At 41.2% G+C, this 24,059-nt stretch overlaps 1 protein-coding gene across 5 annotated transcripts in view; it reads right to left on the bottom strand.

Annotated features, from left to right (window-relative positions):
* Positions 1-323: 323 nt before the first annotated feature.
* LOC102696247 (transcription factor COE3-like) overlaps positions 324-24,059 on the bottom strand; it is a 165,507-nt gene continuing 141,771 nt past the window's right edge. For 4 of the 5 annotated variants that reach the window (XM_069186689.1, XM_069186637.1, XM_069186757.1 and 1 more), the window contains 5 exons: positions 18,533-18,598; positions 17,741-17,918; positions 12,139-12,324; positions 9,213-9,302; positions 324-6,782 (listed from right to left, as the gene is read on the bottom strand). In XM_069186689.1, coding sequence (XP_069042790.1) covers positions 6,751-6,782; positions 9,213-9,302; positions 12,139-12,324; positions 17,741-17,918; positions 18,533-18,598 — 552 coding nt within the window. In that variant the 3' untranslated portion in view covers positions 324-6,750. The remainder of the gene's footprint in view (positions 6,783-9,212; positions 9,303-12,138; positions 12,325-17,740; positions 17,919-18,532; positions 18,599-24,059) is intronic. The other variant, XM_069186866.1, reaches the window with a different exon arrangement.

Genomic DNA, 24,059 nt, shown 5'->3' with positions numbered 1-24,059 from the left:
GATGACTGACCCAATGGGAACAAGATTATCATGTGGGAGATACGGAAAAGACCGGACCAGTGATCACCCGTGTAGTTCCATACATATGTCGAGATATTTTAAAAGTTAGCATGAGTCTTCGGTTTTTTTAGGAATTGCTCCAAACAAGAGCAGGCCATTCCACTTATCTAGCTCTGAAATTATTTTTTTCCTAGATGATAAAATTTTAGACCAAGGCAGGTTCTAAAAGTACGTGGAGGTCTAAGAGGTGCTTTGAACAGAAAATAAATTAACACTACAAACATGTCATACAAAAAAACACAGAGGTTATGTGAGCGGGGGAATTCAAGCCAAATGTTATCTTTATTAGTTGGTTTCTGTACAAAACTCACTGGATCACAGAAAAACATGCATCCTATTTACAGCACGGTCATAGACTCTGAGAACAAAAAGGTACAGTTCTTTTTTTCCAAAGAAGAGAATTAAACATTGTGCTTTGATATACTTTGATGATATATTTTTTTATATTTTATAAAGATGCAGCGCTCCTTCACATTTCCTTTTCATCTCAATTCAAACATTGCAAAAGAAATAAAAAAAAATACATTCTGTAGTTCAAATCCTCTGCTGGGGACACCAGAAGCAGAGACCAGCTTTTTACAACTTCATATGAGAAACAAAATCCTCTGCAAGCAATCAGCACATGTAACCAATCAATGGAAAAGATGGAATGGAAAAGCCAGGCTCTGACTTTTTGCAACACTAATATCCTCATCACAGAAGATCTTGGAAACCTGAATAGAGATGCACAACAGTACCACACCCATTGAAAATACCATGCTACTGTTTCAAAACATGGCATAACTGAGCTGGCTGCTGGAAAACTAAGAGACATTTGGATATAGAGTTATGATTCTTTTACCAGGCTGTAATGTATTTACAATGACCTTAATATATCTAATCTTCAGTGAGAGTCTGTACTCCCACGATGCACCAGGTTATCCTGACAGCTGTCTCAGGTCCATCATAGCAGTTCATCGCAAACCTACAGAATTGTCAGCTGTTCTCATCTTGAAACATGATTTTGAATCCCATTCTAAACTGGAAAAAACGCTCAGCAATTACAAATCTTTTTTTAATTAAAAAATGTAAGCAACGTAATGAAAGACAGAGCCCAATTACCGTTTCTTGCCCCCTATGCTCAAGGTAGACATGACTGACTTGGTGGTGTTCTATTCAGATGCTTGGAAGACGGGTAACAGCAAATACAGCCCTCTGTCACCTGAACCCCTCTCTCATGTTGGATGCATCCTGCTTCTCACATAGTGAACAAAGTCTTAGTCTTATATTTTCATTCAGCTAACTAATGAAAGAAAAACAGTGTAAAAAATCTGGGGGGGAGGGGTAAAACTTGTAACCATGGGAACATATTTTAAAAGTAAAAACGTAAAAAAGTAAAAAATATGAAGTACGGTAGGGTCTCAACACCTGTCAACTTATTGGCGATTCAGACAGAGATTTGAATGGAACAAGAGCAGAGAGGGAACAAACCGATATGAAGGTTGTCAGTTCGACTTTCGTGCAACAGACCAGGATGGTGATGACTAATCTAGCCAGTGAGTGAGCCTCTCCCAGCCCCTACACAACACCCGCAGCTCAGCCTGCTCTTGCTTTTACACTGTGATGAACCCTCCCGGTTCTGTATCAGGGACTGACAGGCTGGAGACGCCCTTTTAATGACAGCTGTTAGGCAAAGAGTGAAAGTGCAGGCATCTGCTTGAGGGGGAGGAGGGATTCATGTCATTTATTTTAGCTGGTTACTAAAAGTTTGTGATTACTGTTGTCTGTTTTAGTTGATCAATGTTTTTATTAAATTTAGATCGAATGAATTAGTTCCCTAATTATCATATAGGGAAGGGTTGCTTCTATCTTTTAATCATATACACAATACACTGTAGTACATTATGCGATGGTATAAGGGAGGACTTGGTTATTTGTGAATTTGGCTGTTCGCAACAGTTCTTTGCGCATAACCCTCACACATGTGGAGACCACTCTGTAATATCTAAATCTCTGTGAATACATACAGTACTGTAGCCATCAGATAAGAAATTTCTGTCAGAACTCCGAGGAAGCCATTCCTACAAGTCTGGATTCATCCTGCCTAGGTTTGTGATCAGTAACAAATTTACTCACGTACATCTTAATTAGAATTTTAAAACAACCAGTCAGACTAGTCCTCACCTTAACAGAATATTCCATTAAGGTTCTATTAAAATCTAAAGATGGTACATAGCTCTGATACGTAGCAGCTTTCTGCACTAATATTCTTGGTCACACACCAGCGTTTATTCCTTCAGTTTACTGTAGTTTCACACACAGGCCTTCCTAGACTTGAGTCTATGCTGAGTTATTAATAGCAAAAGCAGGAGTAAAGCAGTAAAAGCTGAAACATACTCAGAAATGTTCTTCTGCCTGTACACTGAAACACACCTACATTTCAACACTATGCATGCAAAAAGCCCTTCATACGCTTCATGATAACTGCCTTAAAATTCATGTTTCTTACAGAAATTAACTTTATTCATGTACATACATGCTGAAGTATATACATAGCCTGGTTTTTCAACTCCAGCTATTCACATACTTCATAAAACCATGTAGTCAAACATGGGTTAATACATACGGACAGCACATACAGTACATATCTTGTGCTCGGATAGTTTCACTTGGTTTTACCTTCCTTGTTTAAAAAGAATCTGTTACTCACTCACAGGCCTCTGGCACTGGCAACATTTGAGATAACTGAATCTTTGTGAGTTAAAATGCTTATGATTTCTCATTTAGTACAATGCCTGGAAAGCAAATAAAGAAAGATTTAAGATTTAAGAGCACTGCTGCGGTGCATTTTGAACCAAGTTTGTGGGAGAGCAGTTTGCATTTAAAAAAACAGTGTAACTAGCAAAACAGGAGAGGGGGAATGCTGGCCTCTTGCTCTGGGAGGTTTTGTGTATGCATGGCATACATGTCAGTGGAGAAGGATGCGCAGATTGAAGTCTGTACTGTTTTGCTTTCTCTGGTGCTAACAGGTGAAAAGGCTCTTGCAGAAACAGTAGAAGTCAAGTTTAAGCCTTGCTCATGGAAGATTATACAAGGAAGAACACAATGCTGGGGCACTCTCAGAACAGAACCACCATTCATAAACGAGAAATATGACATGTTCATTCACTAAGTAAAGCATTTCTTCTTCTGAAACACCCAAGCTAGCCTTTCCTGACCCGTTCTTTATTAAAGTGCCTGGAGTTATTTGGTGGTGAAATGGAAAGATTCTCTTCACATGGCTGGCTAGCAAGCAGGTGAAGAGGACTCCAGAACCTCTGGCACGCAGTGTGCGGTTATTCGAGGAGTCCAGTCCAAACTTTTCCTTTGCTGATATCTACCAACCCGCTTGCTTTGCTTACTGGTCCTTGCTGAAGTCAGGCCTAGCATCCACCTTTCCCTATTCAATTATTTGTATTCTGTTTGACAGAAATCTCCCAAAAGGAAATGTAGACATTCACAGTATATTTTTAGAGTTAAAAACCTCAATAATAACACAAGGTGTGGGGAACATGGCATTATCGTAAGGCATCAGTTCTTATATTTCTTTTTTATTTTACAAGTATTCCACTGAAATAGTGTGGAGTGACAGTTGTTTGCATTACAGTAATACAAATTGCATAAGTAAATGATACAGATTTGTGTGCAACAACAATAGCTACAACAACAACATCAAAGAAAACTTCCTCTCCCATGAAGGGAAACTCAACTTTTCATCTGTTTCTTACTGCTTTTAATTTCATCTCCTTCTGCTCAATGAGGAAAGGGGCAGAAGTGAAGAAACAAACGGAATATTCTTGGTAAGTGTGCGTTGTGGCACCAGATGCTTTGATTTCACTTTCTGCTTCACTGACAAGGGCTTTCCCTTGCTGTCTTCTACTGTATGTACAGAACAGCATGCCAGGGTACTCTGTAGCCTCTGCTTCACTGATAACCTTGAAGCCTGTCAAGATGCAAATAAAAGAATAAAAAGACAAGCACCAAACAGCCTCAAGGCTTCGTCTCTTTTCCCAGGTTTCTGTATTCTGACTGCCTTGATTTTGTACAAGAGCAGGCAGGTGGAATTGAAAAATAAAACTACTGTCTGAGAAAGACATAAGCAGCCTTTTAATTCCACTCTTCAGAGTATTCTGACTCATGCGCCCCACATCACCTCCTCTCCTTCCTTACTGCCATGGCTAACCACACCTGTTAACCTTGCGAGATGCTCGTTCATGTCCAGTAAGAACCTTACAGGTGCCTTTTCTATCGGATGACCATGGCGTCTCTTTTTCCATCATGCGCAAAGCAAATCTCCTTCTAGTTATTCACCTCTCCTCAGCTTGTCACAGACATTCAGGTCTGGACACTCTCCAATGCAGTATCAGCTAATTGGTCCTTAATCCCATACTGTATCTCCATCTGCACTATGAAGTCAAGCTGATGAACACCACAGGGCTATCACATGAGGTGCCACTGGTCTACATCTCTGTGACTGACTGCAACATTGAAATCATCATGTTGGTATGTTCACAAATCGCAAAGAATGAAAACACTGGAGCTGAGCAAAAGGGCTACCTTTATGATTTCATGCAAATGTAAGTGATATGCATTCTGGTGCAACTGGGAATCTCATTACAGAGCTTTGGCTATAAAGATGCTTTCTGAACCACAATTTGAAGGCCTTAGAACCTAAGGAAAACACACCCTTCAACACAGCCCACGGTAGAGAGGTCAGGAGTTAAATGCTTCGGAGACAGTGTTATAGTCTTACAATTAAAACGCTCAGATGCAAGCCAAATTCGCTCTAAAAGTTGAGTCTCCCTTACAGTTGACAAGAAAAAAATTCTGTGTACAAGTACTTTCAAATGAATGATGTAAAACATCTCGGTGCATACCTGTACTAAAGTTTTTTTTATTTTTTATTTTTTTGCTAAGATGCATTGCTTTCATAGGCGCTCCAACTAAAATAGTGCATTAAGAAATAGCGATTATACACCCTTCACAATGATACACGTGGACAATAAAAAGTAAAGGAAACACAACTGCTGTATACAAAAAAAGTTAAATATAGTATTGGAAAGCATTTTTGTACAAAACTGGTGGAGCATTCTTCCTGCTTTAAAAAACCAGGGTGATAAGGAACATCTAAGACTCTTTTTTACAAAAGTGTTGTAGTTTTTCATCTTTTTTGTACAATATCTAAAAGGCATTAAGACATCAAATGTGTTTACATATTTTTATACTAGTATTCAGGCCTAAGTCACCAAAGAAATGTCAAAACATACTTTATAAATACATACAAAAAAGCACAATAAGAAGTTGAACAATAAAATCAGTACCTAAATGTGACTAAAATTGCAGTGAGCATTCCTGGCTTAAATCTACAGACGAACAAACCTGAAAATATATTTATGGAAACTGTTCATTATTTTCCAAAAAAAACAAAAACAAAATAAATTTAACTTCCTTAACTACTGTCAAAAGCTTTGGGCTCTTTCCATTTAAGTAGCCAAACTGTTGACAAATAGGGATATAAGTTGAAACTTTTTAAAACATCCACAGACTTGTAGAAAGTGGAATCATAATGTCAGTTCTTGCTTGTCTGTAGCTAGTCCAGCATCCTACAACTATTGCAAGTAGTCAATTCACCAGGGATGAAAGAGGACATGGTGAGAAATTGTCAAATACAAAAGCAGAAATGTTGTTACGGAATATATATAACAAAGATAATAAGAGTCCAAAAAATGATTTTAAAATCATAGCTCACTCTCTGCCAATCACACATTTTAAAAAAATATTAAAATACGACTGTACATTCTGTGAGTCTGAGAACACAACTGGAATGTCTAAGGGTTTGAGAGAACTTGATTAGCCAATTGACAGACACAACTTTTTCCAGCAAATAGCCCATGTCTGGATAGTACAGAACATTACAGCTTTTTAAATACAGGTTTAACCCTTCTGAATGGAACATCTCAAAAATGAGAAATGGTCAAAATGACATCTGACAGAAGATATAACATTTTCCAACTTGCAGAAGAACCTTGATCATCTGAGATGATTTAAGCCGAAACGGTTTCAGTAGCCTAAGGAGAACTGGAAAAGTCTTTGCTTTCTATTGAAGCACAGCTGTTATCCGCAGTGCTTACACACGGACACATACAGTACACTAGGGCTATACGTCCTGGACTCAGATGCTGTCTCTTCGAGAAGCTGGTGTTCTGCAAAGGTCAAGTATGAATGAGTTAAAGAACAGGTGTTAAAGCAATGCTCCTAGTCCTGTATATGTTGTGCACATCCTTCTGCATATAAGAATGTACCCCCTGTATTGCTGGTCAGGTCAGGCCATTCCTTCCTAAGATGTATCAGACTAGCTTCTGTCAATCTTTAAGTGGTATTACAGCAACTGAGACAATTTTCACCTGCTGGTCTCAAAACTCCTAAGCTAATGGACTCAGGTTATCAAGGTTCTTTTGCAAGGAAGCAGTTGTAAAAACAAGAGATTAACCCAGACAACATTTACGTTAAAACGTAGGTACATATATAAAATGAAGGGGTGTTTGCTTTTCAGTTTTGTTTGGGAACTTTCCTGCATTGAGTTCGTCAGCCACTGAGACGCCGCTGTCCGAGAGATGCTGCAGGACAGTGGAAGTTCGCCTCCAGGACGCAGCTGCTGGACAGTTTAGCTGCTCACATGGGTGGGACTATGAGACCCGCCATCGCTTAAAGAGAGAGGCAAAGCTGTTATATAGCAATCGACGCTTCAAGACGTTAATGCACTTCAAGGCTTAGGCAAGAAAAAGACAATAAAACCTAAATGTTATGTTAAATTGCCTATAATAACAATATTGCTGGTATGTACAGTATATGGACTTCTAGACCCTGAATGCTTCATGGTTTAGATTACACATTTTGAACAAAACCCTCATTGTTGTAACAGGGTTGACCAGTCAAAAAGGGGCAGAATGACTTCCTCTCATTTGCAACATTTCCTCTGTTCTTACCAAAGTAACAGTAATCCAAGGACCTGTTAAACAGCTCTTAAATATTGCAAAGGGGAACATTTACAGTGTCAGAATATACAGTACATCAATATTGAGATCAATATTTAGAAAAATGTCTTACTGCCACAGCAGTCCCTGTGCGTACTGCCTGTGTATTCACCTCTCCTATAGATCTGAGTTACTTATAAATCTACTCCTCATTCTTATGTCTGACAGGAATATAGTACATTCTGAGTTCTTATCTATATCAATAACTTGACACGTTGGTTACTGCCTGCTCAAGTAAAACTGAAAGGCTGATGAATATGGACTGGTCAAAGCTCTCTGACGGGAGAGACAAACATGTCTCCTTCCAGGGTTTCTAGACTGATGTCATTGTGTTTTAATGTTCACATTATAGTGCTTTTTAACAAGGTTATTACAATTATTAATGGGTAATGAGAACAGGCTGTTCTTGGTCACAAGCACACGTATATAAGCGCCATGGCCAGCCGTGCTCCTGACAGGTTAGGGCTCATCCAGCAGGAAGGCTCACCCCTGAAGCAGCAGTTTGGAAAGACTCAGAAGACATGATCTTCGAACTATTTCTAAATGCCATGGTTCAGACCTGTCAGGAATGGCCAGCTGTGGTCCTTGAGATCTACAGGCTGCTGGATTTTGATTAAATTTATACTTTATCAAACACATTATTTGTTTTGATGGTCAAATCACACTTTGTTCCAGGCCTTTACAAACAAGTGCTTTAAGGGGGATTCATACAACCTGCAGGTCTCACGGACCAGGGTTTGCAGCTATTTGGTGTCTTTATATATATACAGCAGTTCTGACTAAAGTACTTTTTATTCGCATTTACATAACTTAACAAGCATATTCACAAGAAAATAATGATCATCATCAAATCTGTAACCTAATGTTTGATATTGGCAATGAGGAACTATACATTTCTTATTTTATATCCAATTTTGTTTATATCTAGTAATGTAGAAACACAACAGTTGCATTAAAGACACTAAACATACGTCATTGCAGTGTAAATTATTTTAGTAAATTATCTCATTTGCTGTCCTGTGCACAATCATCAGAAGAATGAAATCAGAGCTATATACAAACATTTTCACAATCACAGAAACCTAAAATTCTAGAGAGATAATACATAACTTAGGATAAATTCTATGTTTATGCTGATCCATATGAGGGCATGATTTAAGGAATAAAAGAGCTTTAAACAATTGCTACTTTCTGATTATGCCCTTTTAAACCCAGTGTTAACAGATCTTTCATCCAAATGAGAGTGTAACAAACCACTGCTTTTCTGGTAAAGGAGTATTTACAGCGGTATCTTTAGTTAGGCTCTGCAGGGGTTAACGTGCTGTACACCTCATGTAATAAGGAGTAAGACACTGGGATTACTTTCAGAAAACCCCAATGCACAAATGACTTTCAAAGCACCCAGAGTGTTTAGCATAAGCAGATAATACCATGGAGCTGTTGGCCATAGGTATTCATTAACAACTACTGTGCACAGGACACTGAGACGTTATTCCAGAATCTCTGTGACCCTGTTCCACAAGTTCATGTCATGACTACCATGACTAACACAAGGCAGCTTTCTGGTGAGCGAGACTTGACACCCAATCCAAGCTAGATACTGGAACGACAACTGAACTGTACTGGAACTACACTGGAACTATAACTGGAACGAGAGAAGCCAAGGTATCGGCTTCATGAACATGGCTGGGCAGCTTGTTCCAGACTCTTCTGCATCGGTCTTCAACATTAACAGTGGTGGGCAGTCGTATGCACCATTGGACCGGAAGTTATGGATCAACTTTGACATTTGCTAACCCTTCTGACCTCACTCCAGCCGAACGCAAAGGCCAAAAAGGTGCCTCATGTTTTTTGGGACATTTGCCCTCCTTTGGAGAGGTGCGCAGTGGGAGAGATGATGGAACTGCCTGAGAGCCGGCGCTTGTCAGGCAGTTTCATGGCCTGTCCTACTGCTTCAGAAACCGCGGGTGGAAACAGAGGGATAACCACTTGCTCTTACAGTCTATGAAATACCTCGTAGGGGATCTTAGCTGCCTTCGTCTACTAACACCCAGTAGGGGTGGGCGGAGCCCAGAGGCAGGTAAGGGGTGGGGTGCTCACCCTGTAGGCTGCTCCCATTGGTGCTGGTGCAGGTGGGGGGCGGGGAGGTCTGTGGCCGCACGACGGGGGCGAAGGCGCTCTTCTGTTTGACTGCAGAGATCACATTGACAGGAGAGAATGAGAAAATGGCAGCTTGGGTGGTGGAGGAAGAGGAGTTAACACTGGAGGGGAGAGCAACGGAAGAAGCTCTGAACAGAGGGCTGGAATGACAGACAGACAGACAGACAGACAGACAGACAGACAGACAGACAGACAGACGTGGGTGGGATGCAGAAGGCTATTCAGATAGAGTCAGAGTACACTGATCCGCTGGACAGCTTTATGGGAGACCTTGAGGTGCCAATCTTTGATAAGTTGATCCATAACTTCACTCAAACACAAGCTGCATTACTCAGCACTGTCTCAGAGCAAGACACCAAATTCAGAAAAATAACACATTTCACTTCATAAAGAGCAAAGTGTTCTGTTCATGAAACATGCACTGGGAATCTTAATACAACTGACTTAGGAGATGAAAATGTTTGCAACTCTTTAGAAATATAAAATTAAGAGTTATCCATACCACTTGAAGATTTGTTTTTTAATGCAGATAAAATTTGCCTTCCTTTCTTAATAGCAATATATGGTTAGATTTAAGCTACAATAAACTTAAGTTAAATAAAGGTGATTGCTCCAGGTTTTACAGGACACTTGGGGAGAATTTATATCTTTTTACCCACATTCCTGTATTGATCATTTGGTTTCACTTTTCTCTGTAAGAACATCAGAAAGGTTACAAATGAGAGGAGTGCATTCAGTCCATCTAGGTGGTTTGACCGCTGGTAGTGAATTTGACCTGAGGGTCTCATCCAGCCATTTCTTGAGAGAAGCCATGGTATTGCTTCAAGAACATGGCTTGGCAGCTTGTTCCAGATTCCCACAACCCTTTGTGTAAAAACAAAGTTCCTGCTGTTCTCAATTTTAATAGTGCTTTCACTTCAATTAACTAAATTAGTTAATTTTGTTAACTAATTAACTAATTAACAGTTCTACATCAAATTAGTACAACTGTGAGAACTGAATAAGGTTCCTGAAATGGGAACAACCTCAGGATTGAGATTTTTATTCGACGTAATGCTAATAAGGGTTTCAAAAGTTGTTGTTTTTTTAACCTTTTTCTAAAGATGCACTCTTTTATGTCACCCTTATGAAAACAGCTGCTTTCAAAAGGTTACTGTGATTCTGTGAAAGGTGGAGATTTCTTGATCATTACAAAAAGCTAACCCTGAAGCTAAAATAGAAAGAAAAATTAAAAAGCAGCTTTGGATGCATACAGAGCTATCAAAAGCTCTATTAGCTCTATTAGCTAATGTTTGGACAAACTATTGCCAGAATGCACCTTTTTTTAAATTGTATGTGTTTTTTTTTGTTAGATCACTGCTTTAGACATACTGTACACGATGGTTCTATTAAGTAATTTAAAGCCATGTAAGAAAATGGGATGAAGGATTAGAACAGATTTAAAGTCAGCACAATCATATTTCATGATAAAGAAGCACCACAACAGACAAACAAAAATACTGTATTTTCATTGATAAATGCATTTTCTCTATGCACATCAATCGATATACCGTAGACAGTATACAGGACAAGGTGGAACACCTTTTTGTGCAGCATGACGTTTTGAAAAGAGAAAAAGAATTATCATATATTCAATGCAATGACCTGCTCTCCCACAAAGGATACATACAGTATAGACAGTTTATATCCTTAGCTGGAATGAACTAAATAAAATGGACAGCAGCACTTGCCTATTTAACCCTCAAAATAAACCCTCAATAACTAAGCCCACAGTCATGGTCAGTTAGTGCTGGCTGATACAACATTTTTCTTTAGAACCATGATCTCAGTCTGGAACAAGTGGCCACTAGACCTGGGATAATCACTTATGAAGATATATTTTAAGACAATCACAATGTAAATATTTGCAAGTATCCCTTGGTAAGTGTAAATACTATTTGAAAATATGTATAATAATGATCAATATAATCATCATCATCACAAGGTTCTATTACAGGGTGGTATTATTATTATGTGTATTATAAGTATTACAAAAATAATCTGAATATGAGGAAAAGCACTCAAATATTTTAACATATTTCATATATAAAAAGTGTATAATCCTGAATCAAAAGTAGGTGGAATTACCCTTATTGTTTTAGAAAGTAACAAATGTTTAATGATTTATTAAGTTACAATAATTGATGTTTATTATAATGTATTATAATAGCAATAATTGAGCTTTATCTTTACAGTACCTATTCTTAAATTGCCAAAATATCTTTTGATTGTTTTACTCCTATGCTAGCATTTATAAATAACATGTACTATGTAAAACCATTTTGAACATGTTCTGCTCCTGTGTGCATTTTCTCCTGGTGGGATCATGCTGAGTGGATTAATCGCTGTCTCTAAATTCTCCCCATGTGCTTTTATGTGTGCACGCTGCTATTGGCTGGTGTTGTGTCCAGGGTGTGTGTGTCCTGTGATGGACTGCTGACCTGTCCAGGGTGTGTGTGTGTCCTGTGATGGACTGGCATCCTGTCCAGAGTGTGTGTGTGTCCTGTGATGGACTGGTGACCTGTCCAGGTGTGTGTGTGTGTGTGTGTGTGTGTGTGTGTGTGTGTGTGTGTGTGTGTGTGTGTGTGTGTGTGTGTGTGTGTGTGTGTGTGTGTGTGCATCCTGTGATGGACTAATGTTGTCCTTGAAGTGTTTCACTGCTTTAAAATATTTTCAGACAATACCGATTTTGTGAAAACCAACGAGATACTTCAGTGTCTTTAACAGCCGATCCGTCGATGTGACTTATCGGAGCGGGCTCTGCTTGGCCCAGGTCTGGTGGCCTGTACGCTGTGCCAGCCCCCGCGGGCACGGCGGGGGCACTTACTTGCGTAAGGAGAGTTGGTAGTGGACCCGTTGAGGAAGCTGGGCGAGCCGGGCACCCCGAGGTTGGTCATGCCCGCAGTGCCATAGCCGTTCATGGTGGAGGTGATGGTGTTGTAGTTGGACTGCTGGGGTGTGGAGCTGGGCACGTACCCACGGGGAGACACGCTGTTGGAGTTTCGGGAATAACCTGCGTACCGGACAGACACACGGGCCTTGTGAGAGCGGCGGCACACCGAGGCAAAAGAGAGCGCGCGTTTCCGACGGGGCACAGGACGTGTTGACGAAACACGCGAGAGTTTGAAAATTAAAGAGCAACAAAAGATTCCTCAGTTATGGCATGACTCAGAGCAGGACTGAACAGCTGCAGTCCATAAAGGGCCAGTTTCCTGGAGGTTTTACAGGTACTTTTTCATCAGCAACTGCTAAGACACCCCCAAATGATCTGACTTCTTAACCAGAAAATTAGTTCAGTTCGGAAATTGAGATCAGAGGCTGCATAAAAACCACAGGACCCTGTGGTCCCTTAAGGACTAGAACTGCCCATCCCTTACTTAGACCTTTGTGAACCGGGTCTCCAGTTTCTGAAAGTACTTTTTGTTGTTCTTTGCTTTCCCTTTCATACATGTGTTTCATATTTACTGCACTTTTGCTGAGCCCAGGGCACAGGTCCATCAATAACTTTCCAGCTGGGAAGAGGATTTTTAACTAGGAAGTACACTCAATGAGAGTTCTGTTTTGCAGCGTTTGACCACTTGTGTTTCCCCTGTTTGGACTCTGTGTAATCTGGCAGAGCATGTGAGGATATACATGCCTGCAGTACTGCAACACTAGAAGAGCAGAACACTTGAAAGTTTGTACGTAAGGAGGGGAAAAGTGCAAACTGTGGTAAGGTCACTGCAGGCTGCTCCCTGTTCCCAGAGTGCTCCAGCACAGGGAACAGAACAGAGTAAGCAGTCATATTTCAGTAGGACGAGAGGACTTGGAAAGTAACAGTACAGTATGTCTCATTCTGAAGATCAGATAACAGAGAAGCTCACAGGCATGAGACGCACAAGTGATCTGACTGTATATACCTGTTCTAATTAGTAACATTAAAAGGTTTAAAATAAAGAGAATGCAATTTTTCTTGAAGAAATGCACTTTCTTATCTAATAATATAGAAAAACAAGCAGAAATCGAGCATGAGGCAATAGTGAAGACTTGCAGTATAGGATAAGATTATAATTGTCTTATCATTCAGTCTTAGTTATTTTTCTGGGTCTAGAATGCCAAAACAATATTCTATGTGTAACCTCAATATTATGCTATGTAAGAGAATACATATCACACATAAACAAGAATAAGGCTCTTAAAAAAACTATTTAACAATGTTACCTTGGGTAAAAGAGACTGGTTAAATGCCATCAGTAAATCTGAAACCAGGCAAGTGGAGACTGCAGGCTGGACTTGCGCCCGGTCCTCCATCACACAGCTACGTGACTGTGCAAGCAGACCCAGATTAAGAGCTGGAGTGGAACTTCTATTACTGATGCTGCACAAGGGCACTGTGTTTCTGTGAAACTCGGGAAGATCCAGAGACATCCAACACATTTCTGGATTCAGTATACATTAAGTGTTGTGCGCAATAATAAAGTAATATAAAACTGAGAACAGGAGGCACTTCTTTACCCAAAGGGTTGTGGGAGTGTGGAACAAGCAAACCAGCCATATTGCTGAAGCTGATAGCATGACGTTTGTTTGAGAAACTCTCAGGTGAGATCCTCTGATCAATTTCTTCTATGCTTAGTTTTAGCATATGCATGTCAGCCAAACTGCTGTTTTGTAGGATGCTGTGATGCCCAGCAGGAAGGTAAACAACAACCAGTTTCATCTGTGGTCTATTCAAAGGCAAGGCTGAAAGAAGCAACTACAAACAAGCACGCCTCACACTCTGCATGTGCGGTGTACAGTACTGTATGTACATGTGATTTATTGATACCACTGAATTTTCTTGCTTCTGAACTTACAGTATTAGCAGCAGCCCCTTCATGTCTGATGTTTATATAGAGCGACAGTAGGCTGGTGTCTTGACTGGCACTTCTACATCTTTTTAAAGTATTTGTTTGAATATTTTAGCAACTGCCTCTCTGTTGACAGCTGTTTTTTTACGGAGCTCTCAGCTGATGAATGGCAGTTTAAAGTTCTGTCCCTGACAGCTGTGCCAAAACCTACATGCATGATCAGAGCCCTGACACGAGCGAGCACTGTGTTATCTCTGTTGTGTGATTCCAGCAGAAAGACAATACAGAGAAGCCATGCAAGCATCAGCTGTACGAGCCATTTGCTCCTCCACAGTACGTGAAACAATGTGTAACCTTTAATTGGAATGAAACTGTGACATCGAGCCTTGCGAGAGAACAATCTGTCTCAACAAGAGACAATCTCCAGTGAGTGCTGAAGCACTTCACTAACAGGCATTGCAAATACACAAAAAATAAATACATTCATCAATCATACAATAAACAATAAGTTAGACTTTCATGTATTTGCTTAAAAGAAACTGTGCCACATACTATATATGATGTATATTATATTGTAATGCTTACGGCCGACAGGTACTGTGTAAGAGCCGGCGTACCAGAGCAGGCGACGTCACCGCCCTTCCCTGTGATAGCAGGACTACAGCTACTGGGCTGTGGAGAGATCTCTCTTTAGCTCATGGGGCTGGGTCCCTGCTGAGTGACGTGGGAGTCCCGGGTTCGAGCCCCCGACGGTGGGGGGCCGACCTAATGCGGCAAGGGCGCCCGCCTGAGCCCCCGTTGCGTTACAATATAATTATTTGATTACCATGCTATGCGTGATACTATCTCATAGATCACGTCTGGACCTGTTTTATAATATATTAGGTTAAAACACAATTTTTAACGTTATCCATCCACCTTGGACTTTACTTTCCATGTCACTTTACATTATAAATATGTGATAATCAATATGGTTTTAAACGCCTCCCTCACAAAGTATTGATTGAATAGGTAAGATTTTCAATACTATGTGAAAGACAGCGTGGAAGTGAGCCTAATGACATGCTGACTCTGTTTCTGATACCGTGTTTCTAATTCCTGCCTTGCATTCCATTTATCCCTTTCATCCTGAAATTCCCAGAACCTCTCTTCCAAACCTGAAGCGACTGCTCATGAAATCACCACCTTGGTCCTCTCTTTCTATTTACGCTGAAAGGCTCCATATTGAGTCAAGATTAAATTAAATTGATTAAACTGATTAATTTTATTATCATGTCAAAAAACTATTAAGCCTGTTTTTTTAACAGATCAAGCCAAAATTAAATAATACTTTCTGTAGGTTTTTAACCAGATGCCGATTTATACTTTACTTTCGAATTGTTATGAAAGTGTCGCAACATTTTTTGTCATATTTCACCTTATTTTGCATTCTAAATTACTGTACGTTGTCAATCTAAACTAAAAAGGTTAATTTTATGACTGTAACAGAAAATATCGTTCACATGTTCACAAGGGCGTTTTTATCTTTCAGTTTTGAACTCAGTAATTGCAACTGCAAAATGAGTGTGAAAATGTCTTGGAAATGTGCAGATTCCTTTTTTATCTTCTGTTTTCATTTAGTAGCACCACATTTGCATGCTTTGGCTTCTGTCATTAAATAAAATGGTTTTCACCAATACTAATTTCCAGATGCCATGGAGGTACAATAATGCAAATCCCAAAAGTATTGTTGTTACCTGTTACCATATTACATATACATATAAACTGTACTAGAAACTGTGTGATGGATGGTATGAGACAGTCAGCAGTAAGAGTTTTCTTCTGTAAGCTAACAACTTCCTAACTGTGTGCATGTATACAGTGAACAGTACTGTTTGTAAAGTCATATATGCCAAACTGTATACAGGTAAAACAAAGAATTAAATGGACAGTGGTAGCCATTAATGGTTTGAGCAGTATCTGGAGACATACATGACAATTCGCCTTGGTCTTTGTTCTTGAATGCAAAAAGAGAAAAGCAAGCCAAGGAGAAAAGCCCTTGAAACGAGCCTTTCTCATGAATGAAATTCAGGGTCAAAATGTCTACTATGGCCAGACGCCGGGCTCTTTGTCATGCCAAGGAGAAGCCCCACACTCAGAAAGGCCTGAAGGCAGAGGGCAGGGAAGGTCAGGCAGGGGGAGGCCGATTACACACAGGCAGGGAGACCCTGACCGGACTGTGACTGCGCTGTCGGCAGCTGCAGCCCACCTTGGTTTAGTGGCTCAGAGGTGGCTGGATCTGAGTCCGCACAGCCTCTCTGATTGCTTATCAAGGTTGCTGGGGCACACCCATGTGATTGCATCCCCTCTCATCCCAGCCCGCTCGCTGCTCCTCTGTAATTGGACCAGGTTTGATAACAAGCGGTTCCAATCAGGGCTGCCAGCAGTCTGAGTGGAAAGTTAAAGCAAAAATATAGAATGGGTAGATTTTCATCTCCCCCTCTCTTTACCCAGGGCTTGGCTTTGCAGGAGCCTCCTACATCCTGCGTGCTTGGGTGCTTCATCCGACACTACTGCAGGGCTTGGACATATTAAGTTAGACGGGTTTAAGTGGCCAAGCTATGAGAGCAGACCCCCAGCTAGACACGTTTCTTTATTTAAGCCTGAATTGTCTACCTATGTTAGGGAGCCAGCAGCAAATTGGCCTATTTCTCGGAGTGAGGTTTCAGCTGCTGCACAAACACACAGCAGACAGCAGCACAGAGAAACCGGCCCTCATACACACACTTGGACACACACACAGGCTGAAGGAGACACAAGAGGATGTTCAGCAACATCAGGAAGAAACTGCCTCTGTAATAGGTGCTGGCCCATAGCTTTCTGGCTGGGTCACAGAAAACCATGAGCTCTACCAACCAACAAGGATACCTTTACTTACACTTTTACATTTTGGGATTCATATTTATAGCTACCTAAAGAAAACATGGTAGATAATACACTTCTGTTCATTAACTACAGTTTATTCTACTATGAGACATTTGGGAATTTTAGAAGGTGACCATGTGTAGTTTGTACAATAAAATAGGCCCATTGTGCCATGTTGAATTTTATTTTTTAAACTAAAGTGCTGGTTAGCTCTGTGAAAGAGGTGTAAAGTCCCACAGATATTTCACATTTCCAATCAATAACGATGGTCCTTGCAGTATTTATTTCTGTATTAAAAACAGTTGTGGCTTCAAACCACAAAAGGAGTGTCAGTCCTAGGCTGACAGCACGAAAAAATGGTCAGAGGATTTATTTTCAATTGAGTCAGAATTACTGTATCAGAACCGCGTGTACAACATGTGGCACACTCCTGTTCTTTGGACACATGTTTCAGCTTTAATATTTTAAGATTTGTAAGTATTTTTGTCAATGATCTACATTTATTTTTAATCTCTTCAGTCCTAGTATATACAGCATAGAGAATATTAGCCTGTAACATTTAGTCCAAATACCAATTTAATACCTATAGGGACGTTCACGTGCTTTAGTTAACTGCAACCCATCCCAAACCCCCTTAAAAGAAAGGAGGCGAAGCCAGGTAAACTGGCAGGGAGGGCAGTGTGCCCTTTGACCCCTCACCCTGCTCTGTGCTCTGGGACGTCTCGGAGATGTTGACGGCAAGCTGGCTGCTGAAGGAGTTGACTCCCATCATTCCTGAGTGGGCGGCTGAGCCCGTGAGCGAGGGCAGCTGGTTGTGGTTGCGGGGGACACTGTACAGGGCCTCTGTCAGGTCTGCGGCTCTCTTCAGAATGATCTCCTGCAGGGGCAGACAGCAAGGCGTTGGGACACAGCAGCACAAGCAGGCAGCTCACAGCACACCCCACTGACAGGGCTCGATCTTGTAGAGATGAAACAATGGCAGGAGTGGGTGTTTCCGCACAAGCAGCTGTGCGGTCACCCCCCTCTCTCCCCTCCCTAGTTTGGAAGTCCCCCTCCAGGCCTGCTACCTTGACTTCATAGCTGGCCTTCCTCAGGGATCCCTCCTCCATTAACAGGCTGCTTGCTTTCAGCCAAGAGGATTTTCAGAAAACAAATAAACCCACAACTCTTTAAATCGAACCAAATAAAACCAAATTCTTTGTTGCACCAAAACCGCGGTATATTATCTTTATCTCACTTGTTAGAGTGAAAGCAAATTTCAAGTAGGTAGTGCTGTGCCCACAGTTGAATACATACTGTCTTGAAGCATATCTGACCTTTAAAAAATGTTGTACATTGCAATTACAGCATTTCACTATCCAAATGTTTGTTTCCACTCAAAAGGGAATTCGCAGAGAAACAGAACACATTCCTAATGACATGCATTTCTGATCAAAAGCTTTTGACCTTATCTGATCAAAAGCCATTGAAAAGCTATTGTTATTCACTTGCCTGATTATTGTGAGGCATTCCATAGAGTGCTTCAACCAGGTCTGCCGCCCTCTTCAGTAGCACCTCCTGGAAAACACATGTGCACGAGTCAGTCAAATGTACACGCAGAAGTCCTTGAGAAAAACACTGGATTGTGTGAGAATTTTAAACAGAATTAAACCAGTTCTCAGGGTTACCCCCTCCAATAAACGTCTTTATTTCTTTTTAAATATTTACTGTTAGAGCCCAGAAGACAGCACAGATAGTGGTTCTTGTCTGAAACACATTTGCCAGAGAGCAATGAGGAATGATTTGCCATGGTTCCACCTGAAGGAAGACAGGTGGTGGGGTGGCTTAAATACAAAACAGAAAGCAAAGACTTCCTGGCTCGTCATTGAGTTCTGTTTGCTGGGAAGCTGGCAAGCCTTTGCCTTGTTTCCTGTCCCTCTGTTATACACTGCACCAGAGGGAAAAGGGAGTAACAAAAAAAGGAACTAATCCACATCCCACAGCAATCTGTCCAGAGGCTGATCAGGTCTGTGAGTCAGCCTCATTGTGTTAATGCATAGAGAGGTTATACTTACTACTGCTTGTGTAATATTGACTTTCTGCTAGTTCATCATGTTCCATACTGAACACTAACAATAATTCTTGGATCAGTTATTGTACCAAATGCTATTTCTAGATAAATCCTTTATATCTTTGGGTCCATTGTCCTTGTTCATTTTGTGCATCATCACATAACCAAGTAAGGGACAGCAGGAAGACTACAATTGCAACAGACAGGAAGAAATGTTCCACACAGTTTTGAAAACCATGCCATTCCAGTTGCATTACTTGAAGTGCAGAACTGCTTTGCAGTCAGACTTCAAGAGCTTTGCACTTTATAATATGATTTGACTGTGTGTCTTTGTTCAAACAGTACTTAAGAGAGATGGACAAGAAAAAAGATTACTTTGTTGTCCTAACTACGACAACTCTGACAGAATCACAGAATTTTAATGGATATTCATTTTTCCTCAGAGAAAGACATTGTGGGAAGCTGAACATACACCAACTTAATTTAGAGACGCAACACGAGCGCCCTATACCATGAGCTTGAACGGTGAGAGGTTTCAATGTTTGCGGCTTGAATTTTTTCACCATTAACATGAAAAATAGTTTTACTGTTCAGAATGCAAAGTAACCTTCCAAACCAAAAAGAGACTGGGGATTCAATAACTGAAATCCTAATTTATTGAAAGCTTTTCCCTTAATTCAAAATAACTGGAGAGTAATTAATGACAAGCAGAGTCAGATTCTTGACTAATTCAGGGGGCAATTTCATATGAGGGACACACATGGCCTGTGCCAGTGATTTCTGTCCATCTATATCATCTCATTATGATACAGAATCAGCTCATTATGGGATTTTCCATCCTAGACGTATTGCTCTGTTTATTGCATTTTTTATCCTAATTTATTCCTCTCAGCTGAGCAGTTAACTGCTCCTTTTTAACTAGACAACAAACAAAGCTCTGGAGCCACCTTAACATGTAGGCATCACCCAACCTTGAGGAAAGGGAGATAAAAAAAACACCCTTTACTAAGCAATCAGGGCTGCACAATTCTCCACCTTTGAAGGATTTAGAAGGTGAGTTCGCGTTAAATTGTTTGTTTTTAAATGTGTTGTTTTTTTCTATGCGGTATAGTGAGAAGAACTGATGTTATGGGAGCCCCTGCTGGAATTCTCTGGTGTATTGCAGTGTGCCTGTGCTGCCTGTGACTGTGGAGACATGGACGTGTAAAGAGAGAGACAGGGAGGAACAGAGGGGGGGGGCGTTCTTGCTGCTTCAGAAGAGGCAGCGAGCAGCTGGGGGAGAGCTACCCTATCATTATCGCATTGTAAAAATTACAGGCTTCCCTGAGCATGACTCCCATCGCAGTACAAGGACCCTCTGATTACTTCTAATTTTCCCATTTGCTGAATTGACCGGGTGCTAAGAATTACCTCCTCAAGCCTGACAAATAGCGTCCCTTTCTTGCATTCTCTCCCTCTTCCTAGATTGGTATTTACCTTTCTTTTTTTGTTTTGTTTCGGAGTCATGCATTCGTTTGTGGTGTTCTTCATTAGATGTCAAAAGCTGAATGGTCCCTTTCAAATTTAGAACGCATCCAAATCAAAATACCATCCATAAATAAAAAGTCAGTCAAAATGCACAAGCATATTAATGGGCCACATTGTGTTTAATTAGTGGCTGTTGAACCAAGAGACCAGAGCCCATAAAGGGATCTTCTAAACAATTGGAAATGCCCCTTTAAAACTGTCAGTTTTAAAGACACATCTTTTACCGAAGTGTTTTCTCTTAACTTTCACTTACAGCAGGTAAGAAGTCTAATAATATGATAAGTGATTTTAAGAGTCTTCATTTTTTTCCTGTATGCACCGAGAAAAGGTTACAAAATCACAAGATGTTTGCTGTGCTGTACACTAGAGATATTGGTGAAGTCTAGTTTTGACAGGAATCATGCCACACCACTGTTCTAAACACAAAACCACACAGATGGACCAAAGTTAGTGTCCATGAACATGCCCAGAATACTGTAATCCTATACCCAGTCAGGACCGAACTTGGAAAACAATATTCCAAAGACATAAATTATAAGGTATGTATCATAAGGTAAAAATGATAAAGGTCCATATTTTTCACAGCTCTTTGGATTTAGAATCTTTTTCCTTTTCAGGATCAGTCACTGTTAGTGTGAATCTTAAGAGTCCAATGCCTCACACAAGCAAAGTGTGGAGGGAAACGAGTAGTTTTTGCCATAATCCTTCTGCCCAACAATATATGGCAAACATTAGCCTGTGACTTCAGTATGTGATGTATAAATGCTTTGTTGAATTCAGTTTTATTACTTCCATATCTATCCACTGTGGCTTAAGCATGGGGAGGTGATCAGGGCTCTGGACGGGAAAGATGAGGGTTCCGATCCTGGAGGGGGCTCTTCCTTTGTACCCCTGAGCAGGGCATGTCATTCAGAGTGCTCTCGCAAGTGCCCCGCCGTATGAAAGGGTCTCTCCAGCTCGTTATTAAAGCAAGTATTTGTTCTCAACGGTAAAAATATAGAAAAGTAAAACTTAGTCAGCCATATTTTTCACAACTAGAATTCTTACAATAATTTATCACTTTAGCAAAAAAAACAAGATCATTGTGTTTGTGAAAAGTCATCATAACCTGTTACAGCGATTTACTGTACATCTTTACTTATAAGCTCTACATGAATCCCTGTTTGATCTACGGTTAAGATTATAATCGAAACCCTACGTCTCCGCCCTTGTGTCCGCTCCTCTTGGTGTGTGAAGCGCTGCGCCTCGGTGTCTTGGTGCTGCCTTCCGGTGCACCGTGCTACTCTCTCGCTGCTCCACGTCTCTCTCTGTCTCCAGCAGCGGGCCGCTGTGCCGCGCCGGGCAGGGGCCTGCCCTCCGCACTGAGCCGGCGGTCTGTCAGGGACGGGCGCTGCCTGTGCCCTCCCTCCACGCCAGCGCCTGCGTAGGCAGCTCAGCCCTCTCCCCCTGGCTAGCGCAGACTTCATTAATCTCCATTAGAAAACAGAAGTTACTTAATGTCTCGCTGCCGCGACACCCTGCCTCAGGCCCTCTGGCAGCCCCTGCGCCCGCGCTGCTGATGGCGTGTTTATATTACGGCAACGGCCGCCTCTTATTCTATTTTCATTAGACAATGACAGACGTGGCAGGCTCAATGATGCTGAGTGTCTTTAAAGTAATGATGCCTGCTTTCATTGCCAAATCAGCCTGCGTTCTTCAGCTGTGAGAAGCCTCAGCTGAACCCAAGGAACAAAGGAGTGTGGCTGGGCCCACCTCTCTCGGCTTGAACAGCAGCGCGCCCCTCTTCCCTGTCGCCCCACTACGTGCCCTTGCTTTTTAGCCCATACGAGAGGAGGCATTACACGAGCAAAGCAAACAATAGCATCTGACACAGTTTAATGCGTTTCAGTTTCTACAATAATCATATCATACACAATTCCTCTTCATAACCCACATCAAGGTGGCACTGGAGATGACCCAGCCTGGGTTGTTTGCTACCTCTGGATGATAAATCTGATCTCCTCCTAAACCACAATTTTTACAAAGAGTACCGATAATAAAGGGATGGTCAGATTGCTACTTAGAGCTGTTTTTTTAAAAGCATGCATGTGAGCAATTAAAAGCATCCTATAAAACAGCAGCTCTGGAAAGAGCAATCCAGAAACCTGGATGATTAAACATTCCTAAGCCTGGTGTCTGGGTGGCTGTTTGCAGGGATGCAGCTCCTTCGGAAGAGGGACCAGGGCTGATGTTCCATCCTCGGGCCCAGCACACCAAGGGACAGACTATTGGATTCCTGTCAGGTTAAGTGCGAGCAATCAGAGCGTTATGCTTTAACATCACTGAAAGCAAATGCAATCAATACTGTAATATAGTGACTCCCAGTTATCATTATAATCTCTTATCAGAGCCCTCTGCAGGGGGGAAGACAGTGGAATTAACCTGCAACGCTCTGTCTTACAGTAGACTATATTAGAACAGCAGGGCTAAGCAGGGATTAAGCTGAGCCTATTTGTTTGCTTGTTTGCCAGCTCTGGTAGTTTTATTAAATTGATTATTTCGGAAACAAAAAAAAAATCACACCTTTTTAAACCAGGAACTGGCAGGCACCACTGAACAATTTCACAGGGAACAGTGGCTTAACTGAGAAGAAGAAATAGATAAACACAAGGCTCAACCACATTGAAACCAGTATGTAACAACCACACCACCCTCACTCACAGCTGAAAGTCAGTGTTTGCCCATTCATTTCCTCATTTAATAGTAAGGTCAAGTATTGCATGTACGTTATTTTAACAATAAGTTCATGTATTGCAGTTTAATCTATTTATAAGAGCAGGTCTGATTACTTATATCTGAGCAAGTGAGCGGCATTGCTTGTGCTGGAGCTGACTGTTAATTAAGGTGGCTGAGCTACAAGAAGCTGAGCAATGTGTGCACTGTTCAATTTGCTTAATAGTCTGCTTTATGTTGAAATGGCAGCAAATGTCATAACATCTAAAGGAGTCCTTCATCAAACATTACAGTGATTCTGCAATTTTATTATGTTAAAGAAACATGAAAGATCATAGCCTGGATGATTTGTGAGGGGTGCCGCTCTGCTCTGCCCCTGCTGGGACTTGATCGTGGTCAATCAGGGGCTCAGAATCACACAGCACTACACCCTAGACCAGATCCCGGGATTTCGGTGGATGTCTGAAAGGCGGTGGCGGCACTTCTGTAACAAGCTTAGTGCACTGAGCTGCACCGATTCCAAGAACTTTTCTGAATGGGGATGGTCTTGCATCCCTACATCCATCTTCTAACCTTTCATCCAATTCAGCGTCGTGGGGGAGCTGGAGCCTATCCCAGCAAGCAACAGGTGCAAGGTACTGTACACCCTGGGCAGGACGCCAGCCCACTACAGGGCACACAGACACACTCACTTCCCAGAAGCCAGTTAACCTACCAGTATGTTTGTGG

The sequence above is a fragment of the Lepisosteus oculatus genome, chromosome 1 (genome assembly GCF_040954835.1).
Source record: "Lepisosteus oculatus isolate fLepOcu1 chromosome 1, fLepOcu1.hap2, whole genome shotgun sequence".
NCBI lineage: Eukaryota > Metazoa > Chordata > Actinopteri > Semionotiformes > Lepisosteidae > Lepisosteus > Lepisosteus oculatus.
Note: the sequence above shows the minus strand (reverse complement) of the source record. Positions and strands in the feature narration are given on the sequence as shown.